The following is a 27970-nucleotide window of genomic DNA, read 5'->3' as shown; positions in this document are numbered from 1 at the left end:
ACCATTACTACTGTAGACACTACCACTACAACTATACCCAGTCACTACCATTACTACTGCAGACACTACCACTACTATAACCAGTCACTACCATTACTACTGTAGACACTACCACAACTATAACCAGTCACCACCATTACTACTGCAGACACTACCACTACTATAACCAGTCATTACCACTACTACTATACCCAGTCACTACCATTACTACTGCAGACACTACCACTACTATAACCAGTCACCACCATTACTACTGTAGACACTACCACTACTATAACCAGTCACTACCATTACTACTGTAGACACTACCACAACTATAACCAGTCACTACCATTACTACTATACCCAGTCACCACCATTACTACTGTAGACACTACCACTACTATACCCAGTCACCGCCATTACTACTGTAGACACTACCACTACTATAACCAGTCACTACCATTACTACTGTAGACACTACCACTACTATACCCAGTCACTACCATTACTACTGTAGACACTACCACAACTATAACCAGTCACCACCATTACTACTGTAGACACTACCACTACTATAACCATTCACTACCATTACTACTGTAGACACTACCACAACTATAACCAGTCACTACCATTACTACTGTAGACACTACCACTACTATAACCAGTCACCACCATTACTACTGTAGACACTACCACTACTATAACCAGTCACCACCATTACTACTGCAGACACTACCACAACTATAACCAGTCACTACCATTACTACTGCAGACACTACCACTACTATAACCAGTCACTACCATTACTACTGCAGACACTACCACTACTATAACCAGTCACCACCATTACTACTGCAGACACTACCACTACTATACCCAGTCACTACCATTACTACTGTAGACACTACCACTACTATAACCAGTCACCACCATTACTACTGCAGACACTACCACAACTATAACCAGTCACCACCACTACTATAACCAGTCACCACCACTACTATAACCAGTCACCACCACTACTATAACCAGTCACCACCATTACTATAACCAGTCACCACCATTACTATAACCAGTCACCACCATTACTATAACCAGTCACCACCATTACTATAACCAGTCACCACCATTACTATAACCAGTCACCACCATTACTATAACCAGTCACCACCATTACTATAACCAGTCACTACCATTACTACTGCAGACACTACCACAACTATAACCAGTCACTACCATTACTACTGCAGACACTACCACAACTATAACCAGTCACCACCATTACTACTGTAGACACTACCACAACTATAACCAGTCACTACCATTACTACTGTAGACACTACCACTACTATAACCAGTCACTACCATTACTACTGTAGACACTACCACAACTATAACCAGTCACTACCATTACTACTGCAGACACTACCACTACTATAACCAGTCACTACCATTACTACTGCAGACACTACCACTACTATAACCAGTCACCACCATTACTACTGCAGACACTACCACTACTATACCCAGTCACTACCATTACTACTGTAGACACTACCACTACTATAACCAGTCACCACCATTACTACTGCAGACACTACCACAACTATAACCAGTCACCACCACTACTATAACCAGTCACCACCACTACTATAACCAGTCACCACCACTACTATAACCAGTCACCACCATTACTATAACCAGTCACCACCATTACTATAACCAGTCACCACCATTACTATAACCAGTCACCACCATTACTATAACCAGTCACCACCATTACTATAACCAGTCACCACCATTACTATAACCAGTCACCACCATTACTATAACCAGTCACTACCATTACTACTGCAGACACTACCACAACTATAACCAGTCACTACCATTACTACTGCAGACACTACCACAACTATAACCAGTCACCACCATTACTACTGTAGACACTACCACAACTATAACCAGTCACTACCATTACTACTGTAGACACTACCACTACTATAACCAGTCACTACCATTACTACTGTAGACACTACCACAACTATAACCAGTCACTACCATTACTACTGTAGACACTACCATTACTACTATAACCAGTCACCACAACTATAAGTTAAATCAAAACATACTTTACAACAAGCTAGCAAGCACGCCACATTTTATTCAGGAAATGTACTTTTCTAGTTAAGTTTCGATGACTTCTTCTATCCAGCATCTATTTCTGGAAAACTAAAAATATATGTTTCTAACACTACAACAGTATTCAAAGCAAAACATTGTTGGGAATGAAACACAATTAGATCATGTATTATTGGGACAACGATGTTGTCTGACCAATCACTTGCATGTAGAATACTAAGAAAAACTGTAAAGACATTTTCATTTATTTAGTTGTTGAAGCTCTGGTGTAAATAAGATTGGTTCTAATGGTGATTATTAGCAGTAACATAATGTGGATAGTTGTTGCATGTTTACTTTGCCAAGTAGAACAAGTAATCAAACGTTTTATTTTATATAGAAATTAGTTTTTTGGGGATTATCGAAAGTCACACTTTATATAAACACAATGGCTTTTCTATTTTATTGATAATATTCACATTTATATCTTTGTTAATCACCATTTTTTCTTACAGATTTCCAATCATTTTAAGTAGATTGTATGAACATATACAACCAACAATATTGTGGACTTTTTTCATTTGACAATCAATCCTAACTTATCTGGAATGCATTGTTTTAACTTAATTCACTTTGTTTAATGTGTAAGAAATATATTTACTGGAATGCATTGGAACTTTCTAGAATTAATTGTTTTGCGTCATAACTTGGTTTAATGTGTAAGACATATATTTTATGATGTAACATTTTGTAATTTTATATTTAATCCATTTCGATATAATGATACATCTAGTCACAATGTTTTTATTATAAAATGGAATATGAACTATTCTTAGAATGTATTTATTCTCCTCTTTTTAATAAATCACCACATTTACATATATGGACATTGTAGATGATCGTTTGACTCTAGTTGGTGTTAAAGTTAAGACAAAATAATGTATTATGTGTGACATAATGTAGGCCTGTATGATGTGTAACATAATGTAGGCCTGTATGATGTGTAACATAATGTAGGCCTGTATGATGTGTAACATAATGTAGGCCTGTATGATGTGTAACATAATGTAGGCCTGTATGATGTGTGACATAATGTAGGCCTGTATGATGTGTGACATAATGTAGGCCTGTATGATGTGTAACATAATGTAGGCCTGTATGATGTGTAACATAATGTAGGCCTGTATGATGTGTAACATAATGTAGGCCTGTATGATGTGTGACATAATGTAGGCCTGTATGATGTGTAACATAATGTAGGCCTGTATGATGTGTAACATAATGTAGGCCTGTATGATGTGTAACATAATGTAGGCCTGTATGATGTGTAACATAATGTAGGCCTGTATGATGTGTGACATAATGTAGGCCTGTATGATGTGTGACATAATGTAGGCCTGTATGATGTGTAACATAATGTAGGCCTGTATGATGTGTAACATAATGTAGGCCTGTATGATGTGTAACATAATGTAGGCCTGTATGATGTGTAACATAATGTAGGCCTGTATGATGTGTGACATAATGTAGGCCTGTATGATGTGTAACATAATGTAGGCCTGTATGATGTGTAACATAATGTAGGCCTGTATGATGTGTGACATAAGTATACCAAACAATAAGAACACCTTCCTAATATTGAGTCCATCCCACCCCACAGTTGTGTCAAGTAGGCTGGATGTCCTTTGGGTGTTGGACCATTCTTGATACACATGGGAGCCTGTTGAGTGTGAAAAACCCAGCAACATTGCAGTTGTTGACACACTCAATCCAGTGTGCCTGGCATCTACTACCATACCCTGTTCAAAGGCACTTAAATATTTTGATTTAACCAGGTTAACCTTCTTTAACCCGTCTCCTCCCTTTCATCTACACTGATTGAAGTGGATTTAACAAGTAACATCAATAAGGGATCCTACTGTATCTTCTGACAGTGACACAGCGCCCCCTGTGGACTGACGCTGAACTTTACTACAACCTTAAATTTAACCCGGTTTAAAATTAATGTTGAGGTGGTAGAACTAACTAAATGAAACATGCTCATGTCTGTTATTTCCATATAGGATATGTAAGTAAAAAAAAACTGCCCATTATTAAATGAGAAATTATTTCATTGATCTTTTATTGTTCTTATGTTGACTTGTTCTATTGTTGCTACGTTCACTTAGCTACTGACTTGTTCTATTGTTGCTACATTCACTTAGCTACTGACTTGTTCTATTGTTGCTACGTTCACTTAGCTACTGACTTGTTCTATTGTTGCTACATTCACTTAGCTACTGACTTGTTCTATTGTTGCTACATTCACTTAGCTACTGACTTGTTCTATTGTTGCTACGTTCACTTAGCTACTGACTTGTTCTATTGTTGCTATGTTCACTTAGCTACTGACTTGTTCTATTGTTGCTATGTTCACTTAGCTACTGACTTGTTCTATTGTTGCTATGTTCACTTAGCTACTGACTTGTTCTATTGTTGCTATGTTCACTTAGCTACTGACTTGCTCTATTGTTGCTACATTCACTTAGCTACTGACTTGTTCTATTGTTGCTACATTCACTTAGCTACTGACTTGTTCTATTGTTGCTACATTCACTTAGCTACTGACTTGTTCTATTGTTGCTACGTTCACTTAGCTACGGACTTGTTCTATTGTTGCTACATTCACTTAGCTACTGACTTGTTCTATTGTTGCTACATTCACTTAGCTACCGACTTGTTCTATTGTTGCTACATTCACTTAGCTACTGACTTGTTCTATTGTTGCTACATTCACTTAGCTACTGACTTGCTCTATTGTTGCTACATTCACTTAGCTACTGACTTGTTCTATTGTTGCTACATTCACTTAGCTACTGACTTGTTCTATTGTTGCTACATTCACTTAGCTACTGACTTGTTCTATTGTTGCTACATTCACTTAGCTACTGACTTGCTCTATTGTTGCTACATTCACTTAGCTACTGACTTGTTCTATTGTTAGCAACGCTCCCCATCCAACCTGACAGATCTTGAGAGGATCTGCAGAGAAGAATGTGAGAAACTCCCCAAATACAGGTGTGCCAAGTTTGTAGCGTCATACCGGATAAGACTCAAGGCTGTAATCGCTGCCAAAGTACTGAGTAAAGGGTCTAAATACTTATGTAAATGTCAAATTTCAGTGTTGTATTTGTAATAAATTTGCAAAAATGTCTAAAATCATGTTTTTGCTTTGTCATTATGGGGTATTTATTGTGTGTAGATTAATAAGGGAATTAAAAATATATATATTTAAGAATAAGGCGGTCACGTAACAAAACGTGTAAAAAGTCAAGGGGTCTGAATACTTTCCGAATGCACTGTACATACATACAGTTGAAGTCGGAAGTTTACATACACTTAGGTTGGAGTCATTAAAACTCATTTTTCAACCACTTCACAAATATCTTGTTAACAAACTATAGTTTTGGCAAGTCGGTTAGGACACCTACTTTGTGCATGACAAGAAATGTTTCCAACAATTTTTTACAGACAAGATTATTTCACTGTATCACAATTCCAGTGGGTCAGAAGTTCACATACACTAAGTTGACTGTGCCTTTAAACAGCTTGGAAAATCCCAGAAAATGATGTCATGGCTTTAGAAGCTTCTGATAGGCTAATTGACATCATTTGAGTCAATTGGAGGTGCACCTGTGGATGTATTTCAAGGCTTACCTTCAAACTCCGTGCCTCTTTGCTTGACATCATGGGAAAATCAAAAGAAATCAGCAAAGACCTCAGAAAATAAATTGTAGACCTCCACAAGTCTGATTCATCCTTGGGAGAAATTTCCAAATGCCTGAAGGTACCACGTTCATCTGTTTGCTGCAGGAGGGACTGGTGCATTTGACAAAATAGATGACATCATGAGAATGGAAAATTACGTGGATATATTGAAGCAACATCTCAAGACATCAGTCAGGAAGTTCAAGCTTGGTCGCAAATGGGTCTTCTAAATGGACAATGACCCCAAGCATACTTCCAAAGTTGTGGCAAAATGGCTAAAGGACAAAGTCAAGGTATTGGAGTGGCCATCACAAAGCCCTGACCTCAATCCTATAGAAAATTTGTGAGCAGAACTGAAAAAGCGTGTGCGAGCAAGGAGGCCTACAAACCTGACTCAGTTACACCAGCTCTGTCTGGAGGAATGGGCCAGAATTCACCCAACTTACTGTGGGAAGCTTGTGGAAGGCTACCCGAAACATTTGACCCAAGTTAAACAATTTAAAGGCAATGCTAACAAATACTAATTGAGTGTATGTGAACTTAGAAATGGTATAAAATGTTTACATCTACAATAAACCAAGGATAATCAAATTGCTTCAGAAGATAAACCATGTTTATTGTAGTTACTTGTTTATTGTATATTCCTTTCTAGCAAGTCAAGCTAGCTTACAGAGAGTAGTCAGCTAGCTAGCTTTGTAGCCACGGATTGTGCACTTTCCATTGTTTAGCTAAGAAGCTAGCTACCTCCACAAATGGGGTTTACATTGATATCCATACTGAATGAAGCGGTTAAGGGACCTCATGGGCACCCATAACTTTTTCACTTAATTTATGAGGGAAATTCAAGTTCAAATGTTTTGTGCAACTGACTTAAACTGAAGGAAATTGTAAGGGAAATGAGGTGATGAATAATTTTGTTTTATGGTTGACTAAGTCAGTTGCACAAAATATTTTAAGGTGAATTTGTGCAGGCGAATGTTTTCATCTGCCCTGGTTGCAAAAGGGAAAACATCAACCAGCTAGCTAGATGTATAGCTAGCTAACAATAGCTACCTAGTGAAACAATGGAAGGAGCACAATCCATGGCTATGAAGCTAGCTGGCTAGCTAAGCTACCTACTCTGTAAATTAGCTTGATGTGCTAAAAAGTAATAGAAACAAATTGAGGTTAAAAGAAGAGAAACATTTTTTATTATCTTATGAATCAACTTGTTTCTCCTGTCTTGAATGTAGAAGTTCAATTTTGTGATCTCCCAAAAATAAATGCTCTTTGATAAACTGTTCAGGTCATTTCCATGGTAACAAGAGGTTCTTTCTGCTTTACATGACTTTAAACTAGCATAAAACCCCTTAAGTATGCCCTTACCCAGGGGCTCTATGCAACATCATTTAACAATTCCCTTAGGTAAGGGGGAATGATTCCTTAAGGGAAACACTTCAGATGTTTTATGCAACCAGGCTCAGACCCCAAGTGAAACTACGTTGCTGGCCTCCACTTTATTGTCCATTAATTATTGTCCACTAATTCCATTTAAATGGCACCATGTGTTCTCTACTAGTATGTTGAGACCCCGACTGAATTCCATTTAAATGGCACCATGTGTTCTCTACTAGTAGGTTGAGACCCCGACTGAATTCCATTTAAATGGCACCATGTGTTCTCTACTAGTAGGTTGAGACCCCAACTGAATTCCATTTTTTTTTTTTACAATTTGGAAATTGATCCACGGACCTACAAAAGGCGGGCTGTCAGTTGCCCATGCCTGAAGTACATGATCAGATATATTTTTTTAAGGACACTTCAGTAGCACCTGACATGTAAACCATGATCAAATCAGAACCATTGATAAAGTTCTAGAAAAATGTAACAATATTAAAGTGGCCTAGTGGTCACTACCCAGAGAGTTGTCGTACGAATCCCAGTATCAGATGGGAAAATCTGGTGCAGTGAGCTGGCAACTGGAGGGATGCTGGCATCATCCTAGACACCGTCCCCTGCCGTTGTGCCAATGACCAAGGCACTAACCTCCTACAATTGGACTAATTGGCTCCAGTCCATCAGGGTGTGTCTTGGGGGATTGGGTTGTGAGCATAAAGACAATTCCATTCTCTGAGTTAAATGGACAATAAAGTACTGGAAGTGATGTTCTGTATGTGTGAGTACAAGACGTATTTAGTTATATACTATATTAAAACACAAAATATTGACAGACCGGTTGAAATGATTTCGCAGTAATCTGTTTAATAATGATATCTATTCAGTCCACAAAGGGTCATCCTCAGAGCTTACAGTCACAGACAAACTGGAATTTAAAGGGTCAAAGGTCAATTATTGTCACTCTCTTTGGGTTTGGTCTTCCGTTGCTTTTCCATGTCTTTGAGTTTGGAGTCCAGCTTCCTGTGTAGATAGGCCTTCTTGTTAGGATCTACAGACTTGTCCTTGTGTCCACTACCAGCATACAGAACCCCTTCTTTACTGATCCTCATCCTGGCATTGGCCCTGGCTTGGTCTCCACACCCATGGACCTGGAGGAGTTACAACACAGTCACCTCAACACAGTCACAGAGTCGCCGCAACACAGTCACAGAGTCGCCGCAACACAGTCACAGAGTCGCCGCAACACAGTCACAGAGTCGCCGCAACACAGTCACAGAGTCGCCGCAACACAGAAACATCAAGAATAACCTTTTCCAAAAACATGAAACTAAATTAAATCAGTCCACTAAATACAAAATATACCTGAAAGTGACCACTGGTAGACGCTATACTGTTGGAATAATATCGTGAAAGTTATGATAATGCACTTTTAGTGTAAGAGCCGTTTGAAGAGACTGCCTGAAATTTCAGTTTGATTGGCTGGAGTTTCTGGTGACATCACCAGGCGGTATCAGTTAACAGAACAACAAAAGAGCTAGTTTTAGAGAGTTTGCCCTCCTCTTTGCCAATAAGAGCTCGTTTTCAGGTTTACTTATCCCTCCCAGTAGGCTCCTCCAATTAGGCCCCTCTCTCAGCCCACTTCCAGACTGTCCTAGCCAAATTCCTGCTTGAAAATTTGCATTTTGCTAAGAAGACATTGTGTCTTTGGGCCATTTGAATTTAGTTACTTAAATTGTTAACCAGAAATGATTTGATAAAAATGGCTGCATTGGACAAGAAAATAGACGTCTTAATTAACGGATTAACTCTGACAGCTAAACATGCAAATGTTTACTATACAGTGGAACATAATACAGTGAGAGTCAGTCAGAAAGAAAATGATTTGATCTAGAAACAATGTGTCTTACCTCAGGTATGTGGTGACCGAGGCAGTATTGTCTGTTGCAGAACAGACAGAGTTGTCCCAGATGAATTACTAACGTTTTACACTTGACAAAACTACAGACGCGTTCTGCCTTCACCACAGCATCTATTAGGGTGTCAAAATCATCATCTGCTGTCGCAGCCGCAGCGATCTCACAGGCCCCCGCTTTGGTCTTTTTGGTCTTTCCTAGAGGAGAGAAATTAGTCAAAAGTTAGTTTTTCACTATTTGTAGAATAATAGTAAAGGCATCAAAACTATGAAATAACACATATGGAATCATGTAGTAACCCCCAATTTTTATATTTGAGATTCTTCAAAGTAAACACCCTTTGCCTTGATGACAGCTTTGCACACTCTTGGCATTCTCTCAACCAGCTTCACCTGGAATGCTTTTCCAACAGTCTTGAAGGAGTTCCCACATATGCTGAGCACTTGTTGGCTGCTTTTCCTTCACTCTGCGGTCAAACTGTAACGGTTTTGACTTGAGGTTATTGTTTATAGGGATGCCAGGTAGGTTGTGCCTACCAGAGAAAATATTGATAATATTGGTTTCTCGGGAATGAGTCCCATCTGATCCGTCAAGTCTACACCAATACAAAGGACTTATGTAAAAGTCAGGATGGAAATAAACTTTTCATAAACCCTTAAAACATTGGAAATAACGTCAAACAACTATTATTTTGCGTGGGTTGTATTAACAACATAAATGATCACAAACACAGAATAATATAACACATAATGAGCTCTGGTTCCTCCAGAAAAGTCCAGTACCTCGGGCCTAAAAGAGTCCAGCCCGGTAAAGGAGTTCAGGGAACTCAAGTGACCTTAAGTCACACAATGTTTGTCCGTTCATACAAGTGTAGCATAAATCCAGTCTCAATCATACAATCAAAATAAATTATTTTACCACACAACCATAAAGCGTATCAAATCTTAATAAGTCCTCATCACGGTTCACATCCAATCAAAACAAATGAAATACCGTCCACAAACAGGTTGTAGTCAGTCGGTCAGTCAGACAATCCGCCAACAGATCTCGGAGAAAGGCCACGAAGAACAACGGAGAGGTGTAGTCCCACGGACTAATGAATGGATCCGATCCTGGGTAAACTCTATTAGGCTACAAAACACACGTTTAACGGTAAACTATTAAAGCTTTTAAATGCAACAAAACAAACGGAGTAAACTGAGGGTTGAACCTCATTCGAGTCTCCATCCCTTTTGCGCAGCTGAGGCTGGCTATTTAATTGGTAATTAAAGGGGAAGCGTCCTATTGGAGGGAGAAGCACTGAGACGGTTCAGACAAATTCAGGGCTGTTACAGAACTCATCCCAAACCATCTCAATTGGGTTGAGGTCAGGTGATTGTGGAGGCCAGGTCATCTGATGCGGCACTCCATCACTCTCCTTCTTGGTCAAATAACCCTTAAACAGCCTGGAGGTGTGTTGGGTCATTGTCCTGTTGAAAAACAAATAATAGTCCCACTAAGCGCAAACCAGATGGGACGGCGTAATGCTGCAGAATGCTGTGGTAGCCATGCTTGTTAAGTATGTCTTGAATTCTAAATAAATGACAGACAGTGTCATCAGCAAAGCACCCCCACAACATCCCCCCTCCTCATCCACAGTGGGAACCACACATGCAGAGATCATCTGTTCACCTACCCTGCATCTCTCAAAGACACAGACCAAAAGACAGATTTCCACCGGTCTAATGTCCATTGCTCGTGTTTCTTGGCCCAAGCAAGTCTCTTCTTCTTATTGGTGTCCTTTAGTAGTGGTTTCTTTGCAGCAATTCCATCATGAAGGCCTGATTCACGCAGTCTCCTCTGAACAGTTGTTGTTGAGATGGGTCTGTTTCTTGAACTCTGTGAAGCATTTATTTGGGCTGTAATTTCTGAGGCTGGTAACTAATGAACTTATCCTCTGCAGCAGAGGTAACTTCCTTTCCTGTGGCGGTCCTCATGAGAGCCAGATTCATCATAGCCCTTGATGGTTTTTGCGTCTGCACTTGAAGAAACTTACAAAGTTCTTGAAATGTTCTTTATTGACTGACCTTCATGTCTTAAAGTAATGATGGACTGTCATTTATCTTTGATTATCTGAGATGTTCTTGCCATAATATGTACTTGGACTTTTACCAAATAGGGCTGTCTTCTGTATACCACCCCTACCTTGTCACAGCACAACTGACTGGCTCAAACACATTAAGGAAAGAAATTCTACAAATTAACAAGGCACACCTGTTAACTGAAATGCATTCCCGGTGACTACCTCATGAAGCTGGTTGAGAGAATGCCAAGTGTGTGTAGAAATGTCGTCCAGGCAAAGGGTGGCTACTTTGAAGAATCTCAAATATATTTTTGTTTAGCACTTTTTTGGTTACTACATGATTCCATATGCGTTATTTAATAACTTCGATGTTTTCACTATTATTCTACAATTTAAATAAATAAATAGTCAGATTAAAGAAAAACCCTTGAATGAGTAGGTGTGTCCAAACTTTTGTCTGGTACTTTTGTCTGGTACTGTATATCGGCGGATCCAAAATAAAAAACAGGCAATTAGAGTGAGCCTGGTTGATCATAAAGGAATACGGTTTGATCAGAACTCATTTTAATCATCATTTTTGACTACTAATTTGATCATTTTTTACACTAACCTTTTGCCTTGGTCTTCTTAGAAGTCTGAGTCTGTCCTGCTGTACGGATGGTATCTAGATGCTTCTCCTGCTCCATCTTCTGCTCCCTCTTCTTCTGCTCCCGTCTCATTCGTTCCAGATGTAAAGTCTTGAGATCTGCTGCCAGTTGCCCTACAGGAGGCCCTGTAACACTCTCTTCCTCCCGGACGGCTGCCGGTTGCCCTACAGGAGCCCCTGTAACACTCTCTTCCTCCCGGACGGCTGCTGGTTCTTGGGCTTGTTGCTCCTCTTCTTCCCCAGCCTCGTTAGACCCTGTTGGGGGTCTGGAGACAGTGATGCATCTATCCTTTCCCTCTCCCTGGCTCTCATGGTTCAGGCCCAGCTCCTCTGCAACCTGTTTTACAAATGTAGTTTAGTTTTATTTACTTTCAACAGGAAAAACAAAGCACAACATCAAAGTGCAACACAGGGTGAGGAACAGAAACACAAGATAGGCTTATGCAAACACCTCACCATAAGTTGTACATCGATAATGCACATTGATAATGCACATTGATAATGCACAACTACAAAAAGTAACTTTGCTGAAGAAAAAGAAGTGTGTGCTTGTTTGAGCTGTCCAGAATACATTTGTAAATGGTAGCGGTAGAAGTTAGTGTGCTTGTTTGAGCTGTCCAGAATACATTTGTAAATCGGAGGGCATGCTGTCCGGTCCTCTGGCAGTCTCTATGGGGGTGCCACAGGGTTCAATTCTCGGGCCGACTCTTTTCTCTGTGTATATCAATGATGTTGCTCTTGCTGCGGGCGATTCCCTGATCCACCTCGACGCAGACGACACCATTCTATATACTTTCGGCCCGTCTTTGGACACTGTGCTATCTAACCTCCAAACAAGCTTCAATGCCATACAACACTCCTTCCGTGGCCTCCAACTGCTCTTAAACGCTAGTAAAACCAAATGCATGCTTTTCAACCGGTCGCTGCCTGCACCTGCATGCCCGACTAGCATCACCACCCTGGATGGTTCCGACCTAGAATATGTGGACGTCTATAAGTACCTAGGTGTCTGGCTAGACTGCAAACTCTCCTTCCAGACTCATATCAAACATCTCCAATCGAAAATCAAATCAAGAGTCGGCTTTCTATTCCGCAACAAAGCCTCCTTCACTCAAGCCGCCAAGCTTACCCTAGTAAAACTGACTATACTACCGATCCTCGACTTCGGCGATGTCATCTACAAAATGGCTTCCAACACTCTACTCAGCAAACTGGATGCAGTCTATCACAGTGCCATCCGTTTTGTCACTAAAGCACCTTATACCACCCACCACTGCGACTTGTATGCTCTAGTCGGCTGGCCCTCGCTACATATTCGTCGCCAGACCCACTGGCTCCAGGTCATCTTCAAGTCTATGCTAGGTAAAGCTCCGCCTTATCTCAGCTCACTGGTCACGATGGCAACACCCACCCGTAGCACGCGCTCCAGCAGGTGTATCTCACTGATCATCCCTAAAGCCAACACCTCATTTGGCCGCCTTTCGTTCCAGTACTCTGCTGCCTGTGACTGGAACGAATTGCAAAAATCGCTGAAGTTGGAGACTTATCTCCCTCACCAACTTCAAACATCAGCTATCTGAGCAGCTAACCGATCGCTGCAGCTGTACATAGTCTATTGGTAAATAGCCCACCCTTTTCACCTACCTCATCCCCATACTGTTTTTATTTATTTACTTTTCTGCTCTTTTGCACACCAATATCTCTACCTGTACATGACCATCTGATCTTTTATCACTCCAGTGTTAATCTGCAAAATTTTAATTATTTGCCTACCTCCTCATGCCTTTTGCACACATTGTATATAGACCCACCCTTTGTTTTCTACTGTGCTATTGACTTGTTAATTGTTTACTCCATGTGTAACTCTTTGTTGTCTGCTCACACTGCTATGCTTTATCTTGGCCAGGTCGCAGTTGCAAATGAGAACTTGTTCTCAACTAGCCTACCTGGTTAAATAAAGGTGTTCTCAACTAGCCTACCTGGTTAAATAAAGGTGAAATAAAAAAATTTAAAATGGTAGCGGTAGAAGTTAGTGTGCTTGTTTGAGCTGTCCAGAATAATTTGTAAATGGTAGCGGTAGAAGTTAGTGTGCTTGTTTGAGCTGTCCAGAATAATTTGTAAATGGTATCGGTAGAAGTTAGTGTGCTTGCATCAACAACTTAATAAAAAACACAAAGTACTATGTACCTGGTGTACGAGCAGGCGGTCGTGGGAGTTGAGGGTCGAGGGAAACCGTAGCTCCGTCTGGTCTGGGTCCTGGAGAAACCACTCCACCTGGTTCTTGATCTCCAGGTATTTTATCTGCGTCAGTTTCTGCTCCTCCTCTGTGGGGGTGGAACGTCTGGCTTGGCTGTGTGTGCCGGGATCTGTGTCATTTCAATCAATGTGAACATGTAAACGTCTGTTTAAATTTCAGTTGTGTGTATATTTCTGTAAGACTACCACAGCATGGGGTTAGATTAAACCTGGAATAAAACAACTATTTTCAATTGAGATTTTCCATTGAACTTGATTTTTAGTCTAGGACTAAGCTTAATCTGGGTCTGGCAAAACCAGCCTCCCCAAACCGTTCATCTTGTCCTTATTGTTACAGTATGTGAATAACGGCATACCTGAACCTGTCTGGGGCTCTCCTCCCTGGGTCTTGTTACCCCCAGAGGTCCTCTTGTGTCCTGGCTCCACCTTGCTCCCAGCCTGGCCTCTGCCCTTCTGCTTGTTGGAGGTGGAGCTGCTAGCGGTAGCTTTAGTGTTGTTAGACTTGGTATCTCGGTGGTCTCTGGTGTAGTTCTGGGGCACAATGTCCTGTAGGTAGGGATGGATGATACTTTCAGTTTCGATTTATACCAATTTATTTCTCAGGCTAGTATTGCCCATATGGATAACAATAGTTTTTAGGCTAATATTGCCTAAATCGATTGCGATATTTCATAGTTTAATATCGTAACATTATGACTATAACTACTGTTCCCTCAAGGAGGCAAACGAGGTACAACATGCTATGGGGAGTTGTGCTTGACAAGGCCAATGAAATCCACACCTCGCTAGAAGCCCTGCCTTCCACAGGTGATAAGTGTGAGGCTTGGATTCATTCCTTCCATTTCAAACCGCTCTTCACCGAGCTCAGGAATGGGTGGTACGGGGCTATACAGGTGTTGTACCACGTTTCCCTCCTTCAGAGAACAATAGTTATAGTCATAACGTTACGTTCCCTTTCATTCAGTCAGTCAGCCTACGTACAGCATACTATGGAGAAATATAATCCCATCTGTAAAGGAACAAATCCTTTACCTTGGCTCAACATTGCTTGCCACATATCCATACAGGCTTCTCATGAAGGGCACCCCCTTGCAGACTGAACGGTAGCAATAACATTCAGAGATAAACCTCTAGCTTTCAGATTGGGCCTCTTAGGGGCCCGTAAGAACCAACTCTCTGGCCTCGCTTGCCAAACCTGCGCCTGGGACAATAGAGGTCCCTGCACAACGGGAGTCGACACGGGTCTACACGTAGGCACTGTGACACAGCCCAAACGTGTCTTGACTGCATCAAACCTGGAGAAGCTAATTAAGCTAGCTAGCTAGGCTAATTATCATCCAATATGATGACGTAGTACCTGTCTTGACTGCATCAAACCTGGAGAAGCTAATTAAGCTAGCTAGCTAGGCTAATTGAGGCTGTATGCGCTTCCTCGTCCCAGGACCTCCACATCCGGCTTCTTCATCTGCGGGATCGTCTGAGACCAGCCACCCGGACATCTGATGAAACTCTCCGTAAATAATTCTAATTGTCTGGGCCTGGCTCTGCGGTGGGTGGGGCCTGGCTCCCCAGTGGGTGGGGCCTGGCTCCCCAGTTGGTGGGCCTATGCTCTCCCAGTCCCACCCATGGCTGTGCCCCTGCCCAGTCATGTGAAATATATAGATTAGGGCCTAATTGATTTATTTAAATTGACTGATTTCCTTATATGAAATGTAAACTCAGTAAAATCTTCAAAATTGTTGCATGTTGAATTGATATATTTTTGTTCAGTATATATCCACAGTCCCTTGACTTTTTCTAAATGTTATTGTGTTACAGCCTGAAATTTAAATTAAGTTGAGATGTTTTGTCACTGGCCTACACACAATACCCATAATATCAATAATGTCAAAGTGGAATTACGTTTTATTCATTAAAAGTGAAGAGCTTAAATGTCTTGAGTCAATATGTAGTCAACCCCTTTGTTATGCCAAGCCTAAATAAGTTCAGGAGTAAAAATGTGCTGAACAAGTTACATAGTGAAGTTTCATGGACTCTGTGTGAAATTGTGTTTTAAGATAACTACCTCATCTCTGTACTCCACACATACAATTATCTGTAAGGTCCCTCAGTTGAGCAGTGAATTTCTAACACAGATTCAACCACATAGACCAGGGAGGTTTTCCACTGCCTTGTAAAGAAGGGCACCTATTGGTAGATGGGTAAAAAAAAAATTATGGACTAGGGCTGTAACATGTACAGCCCTAGTCCACAGCCCTAGACTACAGCCCTAGTCCACAGCCCTAGACTACAGCCCTAGACTACAGCCCTAGTCTACAGCCCAAGACTACAGCCCTAGACTACAGCCCTAGACCACAGCCCTAGACTACAGCCCTAGACTACAGCCCTAGTCCACAGCCCTAGACTACAGCCCTAGACTACAGCCCTAGACTACAGCCCTAGACTACAGCCCTAGTCCACAGCCCTAGACTACAGCCCTAGTCCACAGCCCTAGTCCACAGCCCTAGTCCACAGCCCTAGACTACAGCCCTAGACTACAGCCCTAGTCTACAGCCCTAGACTACAGCCCTAGACCACAGCCCTAGACCACAGCCCTAGACCACAGCCCTAGACTACAGCCCTAGACCACAGCCCTAGTCCACAGCCCTAGTCCACAGCCCTAGTCCACAGCCCTAGACTACAGCCCTAGTCCACAGCCCTAGTCCACAGCCCTAGACTACAGCCCTAGTCTACAGCCCTAGACTACAGCCCTAGTCTACAGCCCTAGACTACAGCCCTAGTCCACAGCCCTAGACCACAGCCCTAGTCCACAGCCCTAGACTACAGCCCTAGACTACAGCCCTAGTCCACAGCCCTAGTCCACAGCCCTAGTCCACAGCCCTAGACTACAGCCCTAGACTACAGCCCTAGTCCACAGCCCTAGTCCACAGCCCTAGACCACAGGCCTAGACCACAGCCCTAGTCCACAGCCCTAGACTACAGCCCTAGACTACAGCCCTAGACTACAGCCCTAGACTACAGCCCTAGACTACAGCCCTAGACTACAGCCCTAGTCCACAGCCCTAGTCCACAGCCCTAGACTACAGCCCTAGACTACAGCCCTAGTCCACAGCCCTAGTCCACAGCCCTAGTCCACAGCCCTAGACTACAGCCCTAGACTACAGCCCTAGACTACAGCCCTAGTCTACAGCCCTAGACTACAGCCCTAGTCCACAGCCCTAGACCACAGCCCTAGTCCACAGCCCTAGACTACAGCCCTAGACTACAGTAGCCCACAACACAAACATAACTGTTCTATGAAGAGCCTTGGATCTGACAGCAGGATGTTTTCACTTTGTCATCATGGGTGTAGATGTATCAGAAAAAAATATAATATTTCATCCATTTTGAATTTAGGGTGTAACACAACAAAATGTGGAATAATTCAAGGGGAATACTTTATGAAGGCAATGTATTTGTGGCTATTATGCCGATATGGGATACAATATTTTTTAGGCTAGTATTGCCGATATCGATAGCAAAACAAGTACGTTTAAATGGCGAGGACTACAAACACATTCCATTAACTGATACGTTATTGATCCCAAAGGATATTAACCTACCTGCAGGTACTCAAAGGCGGTGCGTACGTCGCCGTGCTGGGTCATGTGATCGATGAGGGTCTTGAGGAAGCCGTGAGTCTGGACGGTCTGCGTGTCACACACCAGGGCCAGGTGACGTCTGGCTCGAGTCACCGCCACGTTGATCCTCCGGTCTTCAGCTAAGAACCCTATCTCACCTGAAGGAGAGATGGAACTTAGTACATCAGCACATTGGTAGAAATTTGGCGACACACACACACACAAAAACAAACACTAGTTTACCTTTCCTGTTAGATCTGACCAAGGTCAGCACCACAGCCTCCTTCTCTCTACCCTGGAAGCCGTCTACAGACTTGATCTCCAGATCAGGATGTCTCGCTGAGAGACGCTGACGCAGGAGATCCACCTAAACACAGACAAGAACATAAACAGCCTCTGCACCTTCTGTCACAAACGTTTCAGATCAAGGCTTACTGGGCTCTGGAAAACTCTACTGATCTCCACAAAAAAAATGTAGCTAAAAGTTTAATAGTGCAGAAAGCAGCCCTGACTCACCTGCAGATTGTAAGGGGCAATAACAGCGATGTCTTTAGGTTTCACCCCAGCTTCAGTCAACGCTTTGATGTGCAGTTCCACAATGTCCACCTCACCTGTTTATCAGAAGACGAGTTCATCACAGTTAGTTTATTAGATGTCAGCACCTCACGAGTCCTAAGAAGACAACATACCCGAGTGAGTTTCCTCTTAGTTTAGACTAGGTCATATTGTGTTGAGCTAGGGGACATTTTGGTTTGGTAGTAGTAAAAATAAAAAAAATAAAAAACATGATCACAACATAAAAACAACAGGAAACAGGAAACAGGAAACCAAAGCCGACCTTGGTTTCCTTTGGACTGGTCGTCTGTCACCTCCATCTCACTAAGTCCACAGCCTGCTGTGTCTATAAGGAGGAGAGGGGTGCTGGTCTCTTCAACACTGGCTACTCCTGGGAGATCTCTGTTCAGGGGAAAGAGCCATGTTAGAACTGGGTTCCTTACAGGGTTTGGGGTCAATTCCATTTCAATTTAGGAAGTAAAGTGAACGTCAACTTCATTCCGTCAAGGAATTAACTGAAAGTCTAGAATGAAAGTCCAAATTGGACTTCCAGTTTAATGACAGAATTCACTGATTTCAAATGGAATTGAACCCTACCCTGATCCTAAACCTTCATTAAAATGTCTACTAATTTGATGTGAGATAAATGGGCTGTGTTTACACAGGCAGCCGAATTCTGATCCTAATTATTGATCTTTTGACCAACTCAGACCAGATGCCAATACAAAAAGAACATGAATTGGGCTGCCGGCGTAGACGTAGCCAAAAGGAGTCCGTTGTTACTTGAGCAGGTGTTTCTCCACTGAGCTGTGTGCGACGAGTTGACCCTGGTACATCTGTTCTGATGCCCAGGTCATGATGTTACTGTTCATACGGTACTGCACTGTCAGCATCCTGACTACGGAGTCGCCATACTTCAGGATCAACCTCTCCATCAGGCTGACAGACAGGCCTTTAGATGCAGCCCTGGATGAGAAAAAAATAGAAATAGAAATCCAAGTATCCATTTTAAATATGGCAAAAAGTTAAAAAGACACAAGCAAGGAATGACACATGGATCCATGGAACTATTTACATGGCAGGTATGACTGGGGACAGTCAGAACCCACTACCATCACCAGTGGAGCCCCCCAAGCAGGGCTTGAGAATAACTCTTCCCCCCCCCCCAATCACCTTTCCAGAATCGTCCTGAAGTGCAATTTTAACCGTCCCAAACGGGAAGACCAACCGTCCCAAACGGAAAGACCAACCGTCCCAAACGGAAAGACCAACCGTCCCAAACGGAAAGACCAACCGTCCCAAACGCAAAGACCAACCGTCCCAAACGCAAAGACCAACCGTCCCAAACGCAAAGACCAACCGTCCCAAACGCAAAGACCAACCGTCCCAAACGCAAAGACCAACCGTCCCAAACGCAAAGACCAACCGTCCCAAACGCAAAGACCAACCGTCCCAAACGCAAAGACCAACCGTCCCAAACGCAAAGACCAACCGTCCCAAACGCAAAGACCAACCGTCCCAAACGCAAAGACCAACCGTCCCAAACGCAAAGACCAACCGTCCCAAACGCAAAGACCAACCGTCCCAAACGCAAAGACCAACCGTCCCAAACGCAAAGACCAACCGTCCCAAACGCAAAGACCAACCGTCCCAAACGCAAAGACCAACCGTCCCAAACGCAAAGACCAACCGTCCCAAACGCAAAGACCAACCGTCCCAAACGCAAAGACCAACCGTCCCAAACGCAAAGACCAACCGTCCCAAACGCAAAGACCAACCGTCCCAAACGCAAAGACTAACCGTCCCAAACGCAAGACTAACCGTCCCTACTCTAGGTTATTCACAGGGATTTAATCCCTAATATGTGTACTGCTCAGATAGTTGAGTCAGCTATGACTTGTTCTATTGTTGCTACATTCACTTAGCTACTGACTTGTTCTATTGTTGCTACGTTCACTTAGCTACTGACTTGTTCTATTGTTGCTACATTCACTTAGCTACTGACTTGTTCTATTGTTGCTACGTTCACTTAGCTACTGACTTGTTCTATTGTTGCTACATTCACTTAGCTACTGACTTGTTCTATTGTTGCTACATTCACTTAGCTACTGACTTGTTCTATTGTTGCTACATTCACTTAGCTACTGACTTGTTCTATTGTTGCTACATTCACTTAGCTACTGACTAGTTCTATTGTTGCTACATTCACTTAGCTACTGACTTGTTCTATTGTTGCTACATTCACTTAGCTACTGACTTGTTCTATTGTTGCTACATTCACTTAGCTACTGACTTGTTCTATTGTTGCTACATTCACTTAGCTACTGACTTGTTCTATTGTTGCTACGTTCACTTAGCTACTGACTTGTTCTATTGTTGCTACATTCACTTAGCTACTGACTTGTTCTATTGTTGCTACATTCACTTAGCTACTGACTTGTTCTATTGTTGCTACATTCACTTAGCTACTGACTTGTTCTATTGTTGCTACATTCACTTAGCTACTGACTTGTTCTATTGTTGCTACATTCACTTAGCTACTGACTTGTTCTATTGTTGCTACGTTCACTTAGCTACTGACTTGTTCTATTGTTGCTACATTCACTTAGCTACTGACTTGTTCTATTGTTGCTACGTTCACAACTTTCCCCAGACCTTTATCGGCATATAGTCTAATTAGGTAATAACTTGGCTATATACACGGGGTACCAGGTAATAACTTGGCTTTATACACAGGGTACGAGGTAATAACTTGGCTATATACACAGGGTACCAGTACTGAGACGATGTACAGGGGTACGAGGTAATAACTTGGCTATATACACGGGGTACCAGTACTGAGTAGATGTGCAGGGGTACGAGGTAATAACATGGCTATATACACTGGATACCAGTACTGAAACGACATGCAGGGGTACGAGGTAACAACTTGGCTATATACACGGGGTACCAGGTAATAACTTGGCTATATACACAGGGTACCAGGTAATAACTTGGCTATATACACAGGGTACGAGGTAATAACTTGGCTATATACACAGGGTACCAGGTAATAACTTGGCTATATACACAGGGTACCAGGTAATAACGTGGCTATATACACGGGGTACCAGGTAATAACTTGGCTATATACACGGGGTACCAGTACTGAGTCAATGTGCAGGGGTACGAGGTAATTTACGTAAATATGTACATATTGATAGCGATAACGTGACTAGGCAACAGGATAAACAGCAGCAAATGTGATAATCTAACATATTTGCAAAAAAGGGTCAATGCAGATAGTTAAATAGTTAGTCTGGGTAGCTATTGGTTAACCACTTATCAGTCTTATGGCTTGGTGGTAGAAACTGTTCAGGGTCCTGTTGGTTGTAGATTCAGTGCATCGATACCGCAGATTCTGTTGACATAGTCGAGGCACGGTTTGTTCACAAGAACGGACAGAAGGCCAGGGCACATTACCCACCTTCAGAGATGAGCCAGTCAGCACTATCAAACCATTAACGTTGTTTTCAACCTGGATGTTTTATGCCATTTTATGAGGCATGTCTTACCTTGTTTCAAAGTAGCCTAGCCAAAATCCTGGTTTCAAAGTAGCCTAGCCAAAATCCTGGTTTCAAAGTAACCTAGCCAAAATCCTGGTTTCAAAGTAACCTAGCCAAAATCCTGGTTTCAAAGTAGCCTATATCCTGGTTTCAAAGTAGCCTAGCCAAAATCCTGGTTTCAAAGTAGCCTAGCCAAAATCCTGGTTTCAAAGTAGCCTAGCCTATATCCTGGTTTCAAATTAGCCTAGCCAAAATCCTGGTTTCAAAGTAGCCTAGCCAAAATCCTGGTTTCAAAGTAACCTAGCCAAAATCCTGGTTTCAAAGTAGCCTATATCCTGGTTTCAAAGTAACCTAGCCTATATCCTGGTTTCAAAGTAACCTAGCCAAAATCCTGGTTTCAAAGTAACCTAGCCTATATCCTGGTTTCAAAGTAGCCTATATCCTGGTTTCAAAGTAACCTAGCCTATATCCTGGTTTCAAAGTAGCCTATATCCTGGTTTCAAAGTAACCTAGCCTATATCCTGGTTTCAAAGTAGCCTATATCCTGGTTTCAAAGTAACCTATATCCTGGTTTCAAAGTAACCTATATCCTGGTTTCAAAGTAGCCTAGCCTATATCCTGGTTTCAAAGTAGCCTAGCCTATATCCTGGTTTCAAAGTAGCCTAGCCTATATCCTGGTTTCAAAGTAGCCTAGCCTATATCCTGGTTTCAAAGTAGCCTAGCCTATATCCTGGTTTCAAAGTAGCCTAGCCTATATCCTGGTTTCAAAGTAGCCTAGCCTATATCCTGGTTTCAAAGTAGCCTAGCCTATATCCTGGTTTCAATGTAGCCTAGCCTATATCCTGGTTTCAAAGTAGCCTAGCCTATATCCTGGTTTCAAAGTAGCCTAGCCTATATCCTGGTTTCAAAGTAGCCTAGCCTATATCCTGGTTTCAAAGTAGCCTAGCCTATATCCTGGTTTCAAAGTAGCCTAGCCTATATCCTGGTTTCAAAGTAGCCTAGCCTATATCCTGGTTTCAAAGTAGCCTATATCCTGGTTTCAAAGTAGCCTATATCCTGGTTTCAAAGTAGCCTATATCCTGGTTTCAAAGTAGCCTAGCCTATATCCTGGTTTCAAAGTAGCCTAGCCTATATCCGACCATATAAATGCTGAGGGAATGACTGTATTAACATTTCCTGCGATTAAAAACAGTTTCTCTCGTTCTATTGGTTTACAAATCAACGTCAATATCCAGCAGCCAAAGACAACAAATGCTAGTTGTTGCATCTTCAGATATTTCCTCTACATTTCTAACAAATGTCATCTCGGTCTCATTAAACTGCTATCATGTGCGGTACTCTTTGAGAACTGTGTTTTTCCGCAAGTTGCATTTTGGAACATTTGCGCAAAGCATTGTGGGCATTGCTGCGCTTTAATACGAAGCAATAATAGTTTATCAACACTTTAAGCTAAACGTTCTGATATGTTGCATCATCTTTGTTGCTTTAAAAAAAAAAATGGAGTTGATTGTCCCTGAACTGTCCCAGAGTCTGTTTGGAACCGTCCCAGATATACACTGCTCAAAAAAATAAAGGGAACACTTAAACAACACAATGTAACTCCACATCATCCCGGATATATTTTTTATCATCCCAGGAAGATGAGACACCTTTCATTTTAAGCCCTCAAGGTTCCGTTTTAGGCTCAATCTTATTCCTTATCTACATGCACCCCAATGGTCTCCAAAAAAATCGAAATGTGTCCAATTCCACTGACTATACACAGAGCAACATATCTTTGTTGGTGGGACCAATAAGAAGAGCTGATATTTACGTGTGAGACTTGATGGTGGGTGGCAGCTGCTTGTAATCTCCAGCCAGGATACACTTTCTGCCTCGGAGCAGTGCGATCCAGCAGGAGCTCTCCAACGCCTGGGCACACTCATCGATCACCACCCAGTCAAAATGGTCTACAGGTAGGTTCTTCAGAGGGCCACCATCATTAGCACCTGGAGACAACACAGACAGGTAATATTAACTGTTCACTAGGACACCATCCAGTCAAACTGGTCTACAGGTAGGTTCTTCAGAGGGCCACCATCATTAGCACCTGGAGACAACACAGACAGGTAATATTAACTGTTCACTAGGACACCATCCAGTCAAACTGGTCTACAGGTAGGTTCTTCAGAGGGCCACCATCATTAGCACCTGGAGACAACACAGACAGGTAATATTAACTGTTCACTAGGACACCATCCAGTCAAACTGGTCTACAGGTAGGTTCTTCAGAGGGCCACCATCATTAGCACCTGGAGACAACACAGACAGGTAATATTAACTGTTCACTAGGACACCATCCAGTCAAACTGGTCTACAGGTAGGTTCTTCAGAGGGCCACCATCATTAGCACCTGGAGACAACACAGACAGGTAATATTAACTGTTCACTAGGACACCATCCAGTCAGAACGGAGACATAGGGGTGTGTTCATTAGGCACCAAAGGGAAGAAAACGGACTGAAATAGGAAGGGGCTACCAGGACTGGTTCAATCAGAAATGCACATTTTCCTTTTATGTTGCAAAACGTTTTATAGTGTGTGCCCTAATGAACAACTGTTGATATCCACCCTCACTCACCTGTGTTAGTGGCTAGAACAACATCAGCACGTTTGAGGACCTCAGCAATGGCTGTAGCTTCCCTGGTCCTCAACTCTTTCCTCAGCTCTCCTACCTCCCTCTTCAGGTGGATCCGATCTCGTTTGTCATTCATCTTCTTCATCCCCATCTTCACCATACATTGAGAAAACACAACAATATCAAACCTAGAAGCCTTCCAATACATTATGAAAAATACACAGAGTGTATAAAGCTGTCATCAAGGAAAGGGTGGCTACTTTGAAGAATCTCAAATATGTGTGTCCAAACTTTGACTGGTACTGTATTACAGTAATTTCTGATACCAAAATATCTGTTATCATCATTTACCAGTCAAATAATTAGAGACCATGCTGGTGTAGCCCTACTGGAAATACATCATACTCACATAAAGATGTGATTATCATTGACTCCACATCATCAATACCTACAAAAGCTTTGTCGATGTCTTTGCGTATGTCGGCGATGATGTTGGTGTTGTCACTGTGAGCGAGGACGGCGTCTAGCGAGTGTTTCTGAATGGACTCTAGCAGGCGGGCAGGGTGTCCCAGTCTCAGGACCTTAGCTTTGGCCTTAGCCAGGCGCTCAACCAGGTTATCCACGGCCACGTTAGAACCGGCACAGCACAGGACCTACAGGACAAACAGAAAAAGACATTCAAATAAAATTACTGTAAAATGCTTACTTATACAAGCCCTTAAAAACGCAGTTTAGAAAATATTTAATAAATAAAGTTTTAAAAAGTAACAACAAAATTACAATAACGAGGCTATATACGTAGAGGGGGCGCCGGAACCGAGTCAATGTGCGGGTTGGGTGACAATTTTTAGGGCCTTCCTCTGACACCGCCTGATAGAGGTCCTGGCAGGAAGCTTGGCCCCAGTGATGAACTGGGCCGTACGCACGACCATCTGTAGCGCCTTACGGTCAGATGCCAAGCAGTTGCCATACAAGGCAGTGATGCAACCGCTCAGGATGCCCTCGATGGTGCAGCTGTAGAATCTTTTGAGGATCTGGTAACCCATGGCAAATCTTTTCAGTCTGCTGAGGGGGAAAGGTGTCGCAGTGACCTCTTCATGACTGTCTTGGTGCGTTTGGACCATAATAGTTGGTTTGTGATGTAAACACCAAGGAACTTGAAGCTCTCAACCTGCTTCACTACAGCCTGCTCAACCTGCTTCACTACAGCCTGCTCAACCTGCTTCACTACAGCCTGCTCAACCTGCTTCACTACAGCCTGCTCAACCTGCTTCACTACAGCCTGCTCAACCTGCTTCACTACAGCCTGCTCAACCTGCTTCACTACAGCCTGCTCAACCTGCTTCACTACAGCCTGCTCAACCTGCTTCACTACAGCCTGCTCAACCGGCTTCACTACAGCCTGCTCAACCTGCTTCACTACAGCCTGCTCAACCTGCTTCACTACAGCCTGCTCAACCTGCTTCACTACAGCCTGCTTCACTACAGCCTGCTCAACCTGCTTCACTACAGCCTGCTCAACCTGCTTCACTACAGCCCTGTTGATAAGAATGGTGATCGGCCCTCCTTCTCCTGTATCAACATATCGATTGCGCAACCAGGGGTGGAAAGACCTTGGATCATTGTTACTCTAACTTCCGCGACACATATAAGGCCCTGCCCCGCCCCCCTTTCGGAAAAGCTGACCACGACTCCATTTAGTTGATCCCTGCCTACAGACAGAAACTAAAACAAGAGGCTCCCACGCTGAGGTCTGTCCAACGCTGGTCCGACCAAGCTGACTCCACACTCCAAGACTGCTTCCATCACGTGGACTGGGACATGTTTCGTATTGCGTCAGATAACAATATTGACGAATACGCTGATTCGGTGTGTGTGAGTTCATTAGAACGTGCTTTGAAGATGTCGTTCCCATAGCAACGATTAAAACATTCCCTAACCAGAAACCGTGGATTGATGGCAGCATTCGTGTGGAACTGAAAGCGCGAACCACTGCTTTTAATCAGGGTAAGGTGTCTGGTAACATGACCGAATACAAACAGTGCAGCTATTCCCTCCGCAAGGCTATCAAACAAGCTAAGCGTCAGTACAGAGACAAAGTAGAATCTCAATTCAACGGCTCAGACACAAGAGGCATGTGGCAGGGTCTACAGTCAATCACGGACTACAGGAAGAAATCCAGCCCAGTCACAGACCAGGATGTCTTGCTCCCAGGCAGACTAAATAACTTTTTTGCCCGCTTTGAGGACAATACAGTGCCACTGACACGGCCTGCAACGAAAACATGCGGTCTCTCCTTCACTGCAGCCGAGGTGAGTAAGACATTTAAACGTGTTAACCCTCGCAAGGCTGCAGGCCCAGGCGGCATCCCCAGCCGCACCCTCAGAGCATGCGCAGACCAGCTGGCCGGTGTGTTTACGGACATATTCAATCAATCCCTATACCAGTCTGCTGTTCCCACATGCTTCAAGAGGGCCACCATTGTTCCTGTTCCCAAGAAAGCTAAGGTAACTGAGCTAAACGACTACCGCCCCGTAGCACTCACATCCGTCATCATGAAGTGCTTTGAGAGACTAGTCAAGGACCATATCACCTCCACCCTACCTGACACCCTAGATCCACTCCAATTTGCTTACCGCCCAAAGTCCACAGGTCCACAGACGATGCAATCTCAACCACACTGCACACTGCCCTAACCCATCTGGACAAGAGGAATACCTATGTGAGAATGCTGTTCATCGACTACAGCTCGGCATTCAACACCATAGTACCCTCCAAGCTCGTCATCAAGCTCGATCCTCAACACTGGGGCCCCACAAGGGTGCGTTCTGAGCCCTCTCCTGTACTCCCTGTTCACCCACGACTGCGTGGCCACGCACGCCTCCAACTCAATCATCAAGTTTGCGGACGACAACAGTGGTAGGCTTGATTACCAACAACGACGAGACGGCCTACAGGGAGGAGGTGAGGGCCCTCGGAGTGTGGTGTCAGGAAAATAACCTCACACTCAACGTCAACAAAACTAAGGAGATGATTGTGGACTTCAGGAAACAGCAGAGGGAACACCCCCCTATCCACATCGATGGAACAGTAGTGGAGAGGGTAGCAAGTTTTAAGTTCCTCGGCATACACATCACAGACAAACTGAATTGGTCCACTCACACAGACAGCATCGTGAAGAAGGTGCAGCAGCGCCTCTTCAACCTCAGGAGGCTGAAGAAATTCGGCTTGTCACCAAAAGCACTCACAAACTTCTACAGATGCACAATCGAGAGCATCCTGGCGGGCTGTATCACCACCTGGTACGGCAACTGCTCCGCCCTCAACCGTAAGGCTCTCCAGAGGGTAGTGAGGTCTGCACAACGCATCACCGGGGGCAAACTACCTGCCCTCCAGGACACCTACACCACTCGATGTCACAGGAAGGCCATAAAGATCATCAAGGATAACAACCACCCGAGCCACTGCCTGTTCACCCCGCTATCATCCAGAAGGCGAGGTCAGTACAGGTGCATCAAAGCTGGGGCCGA

General features: G+C 43.1%; 1 protein-coding gene across 2 annotated transcripts in view; it reads right to left on the bottom strand.

Moving 5' to 3' along the window:
- Positions 1–8071: 8071 nt before the first annotated feature.
- Positions 8072–27970, bottom strand: part of ighmbp2 (immunoglobulin mu DNA binding protein 2) — a 31821-nt gene continuing 11922 nt past the window's right edge. For both annotated transcript variants that reach the window (XM_031801006.1, XM_031801007.1), the window contains exons 7-19: positions 24893–25093; positions 24444–24591; positions 23638–23812; positions 19063–19245; positions 18563–18681; positions 18241–18335; positions 17968–18091; positions 17707–17882; positions 14461–14650; positions 14036–14214; positions 11813–12185; positions 9135–9337; positions 8072–8375 (exon numbers count right to left, since the gene is read on the bottom strand). In XM_031801006.1, coding sequence (XP_031656866.1) covers positions 8175–8375; positions 9135–9337; positions 11813–12185; positions 14036–14214; positions 14461–14650; positions 17707–17882; positions 17968–18091; positions 18241–18335; positions 18563–18681; positions 19063–19245; positions 23638–23812; positions 24444–24591; positions 24893–25093 — 2367 coding nt within the window. In that variant the 3' untranslated portion in view covers positions 8072–8174. The remainder of the gene's footprint in view (positions 8376–9134; positions 9338–11812; positions 12186–14035; positions 14215–14460; positions 14651–17706; positions 17883–17967; positions 18092–18240; positions 18336–18562; positions 18682–19062; positions 19246–23637; positions 23813–24443; positions 24592–24892; positions 25094–27970) is intronic.

Source organism: Oncorhynchus kisutch, linkage group LG22, assembly GCF_002021735.2.
Source record: "Oncorhynchus kisutch isolate 150728-3 linkage group LG22, Okis_V2, whole genome shotgun sequence".
Lineage (NCBI taxonomy): Eukaryota > Metazoa > Chordata > Actinopteri > Salmoniformes > Salmonidae > Oncorhynchus > Oncorhynchus kisutch.
The sequence above is the reverse complement of the archived record's forward strand: the minus strand, read 5'-3'. Positions and strand labels throughout refer to the sequence as shown.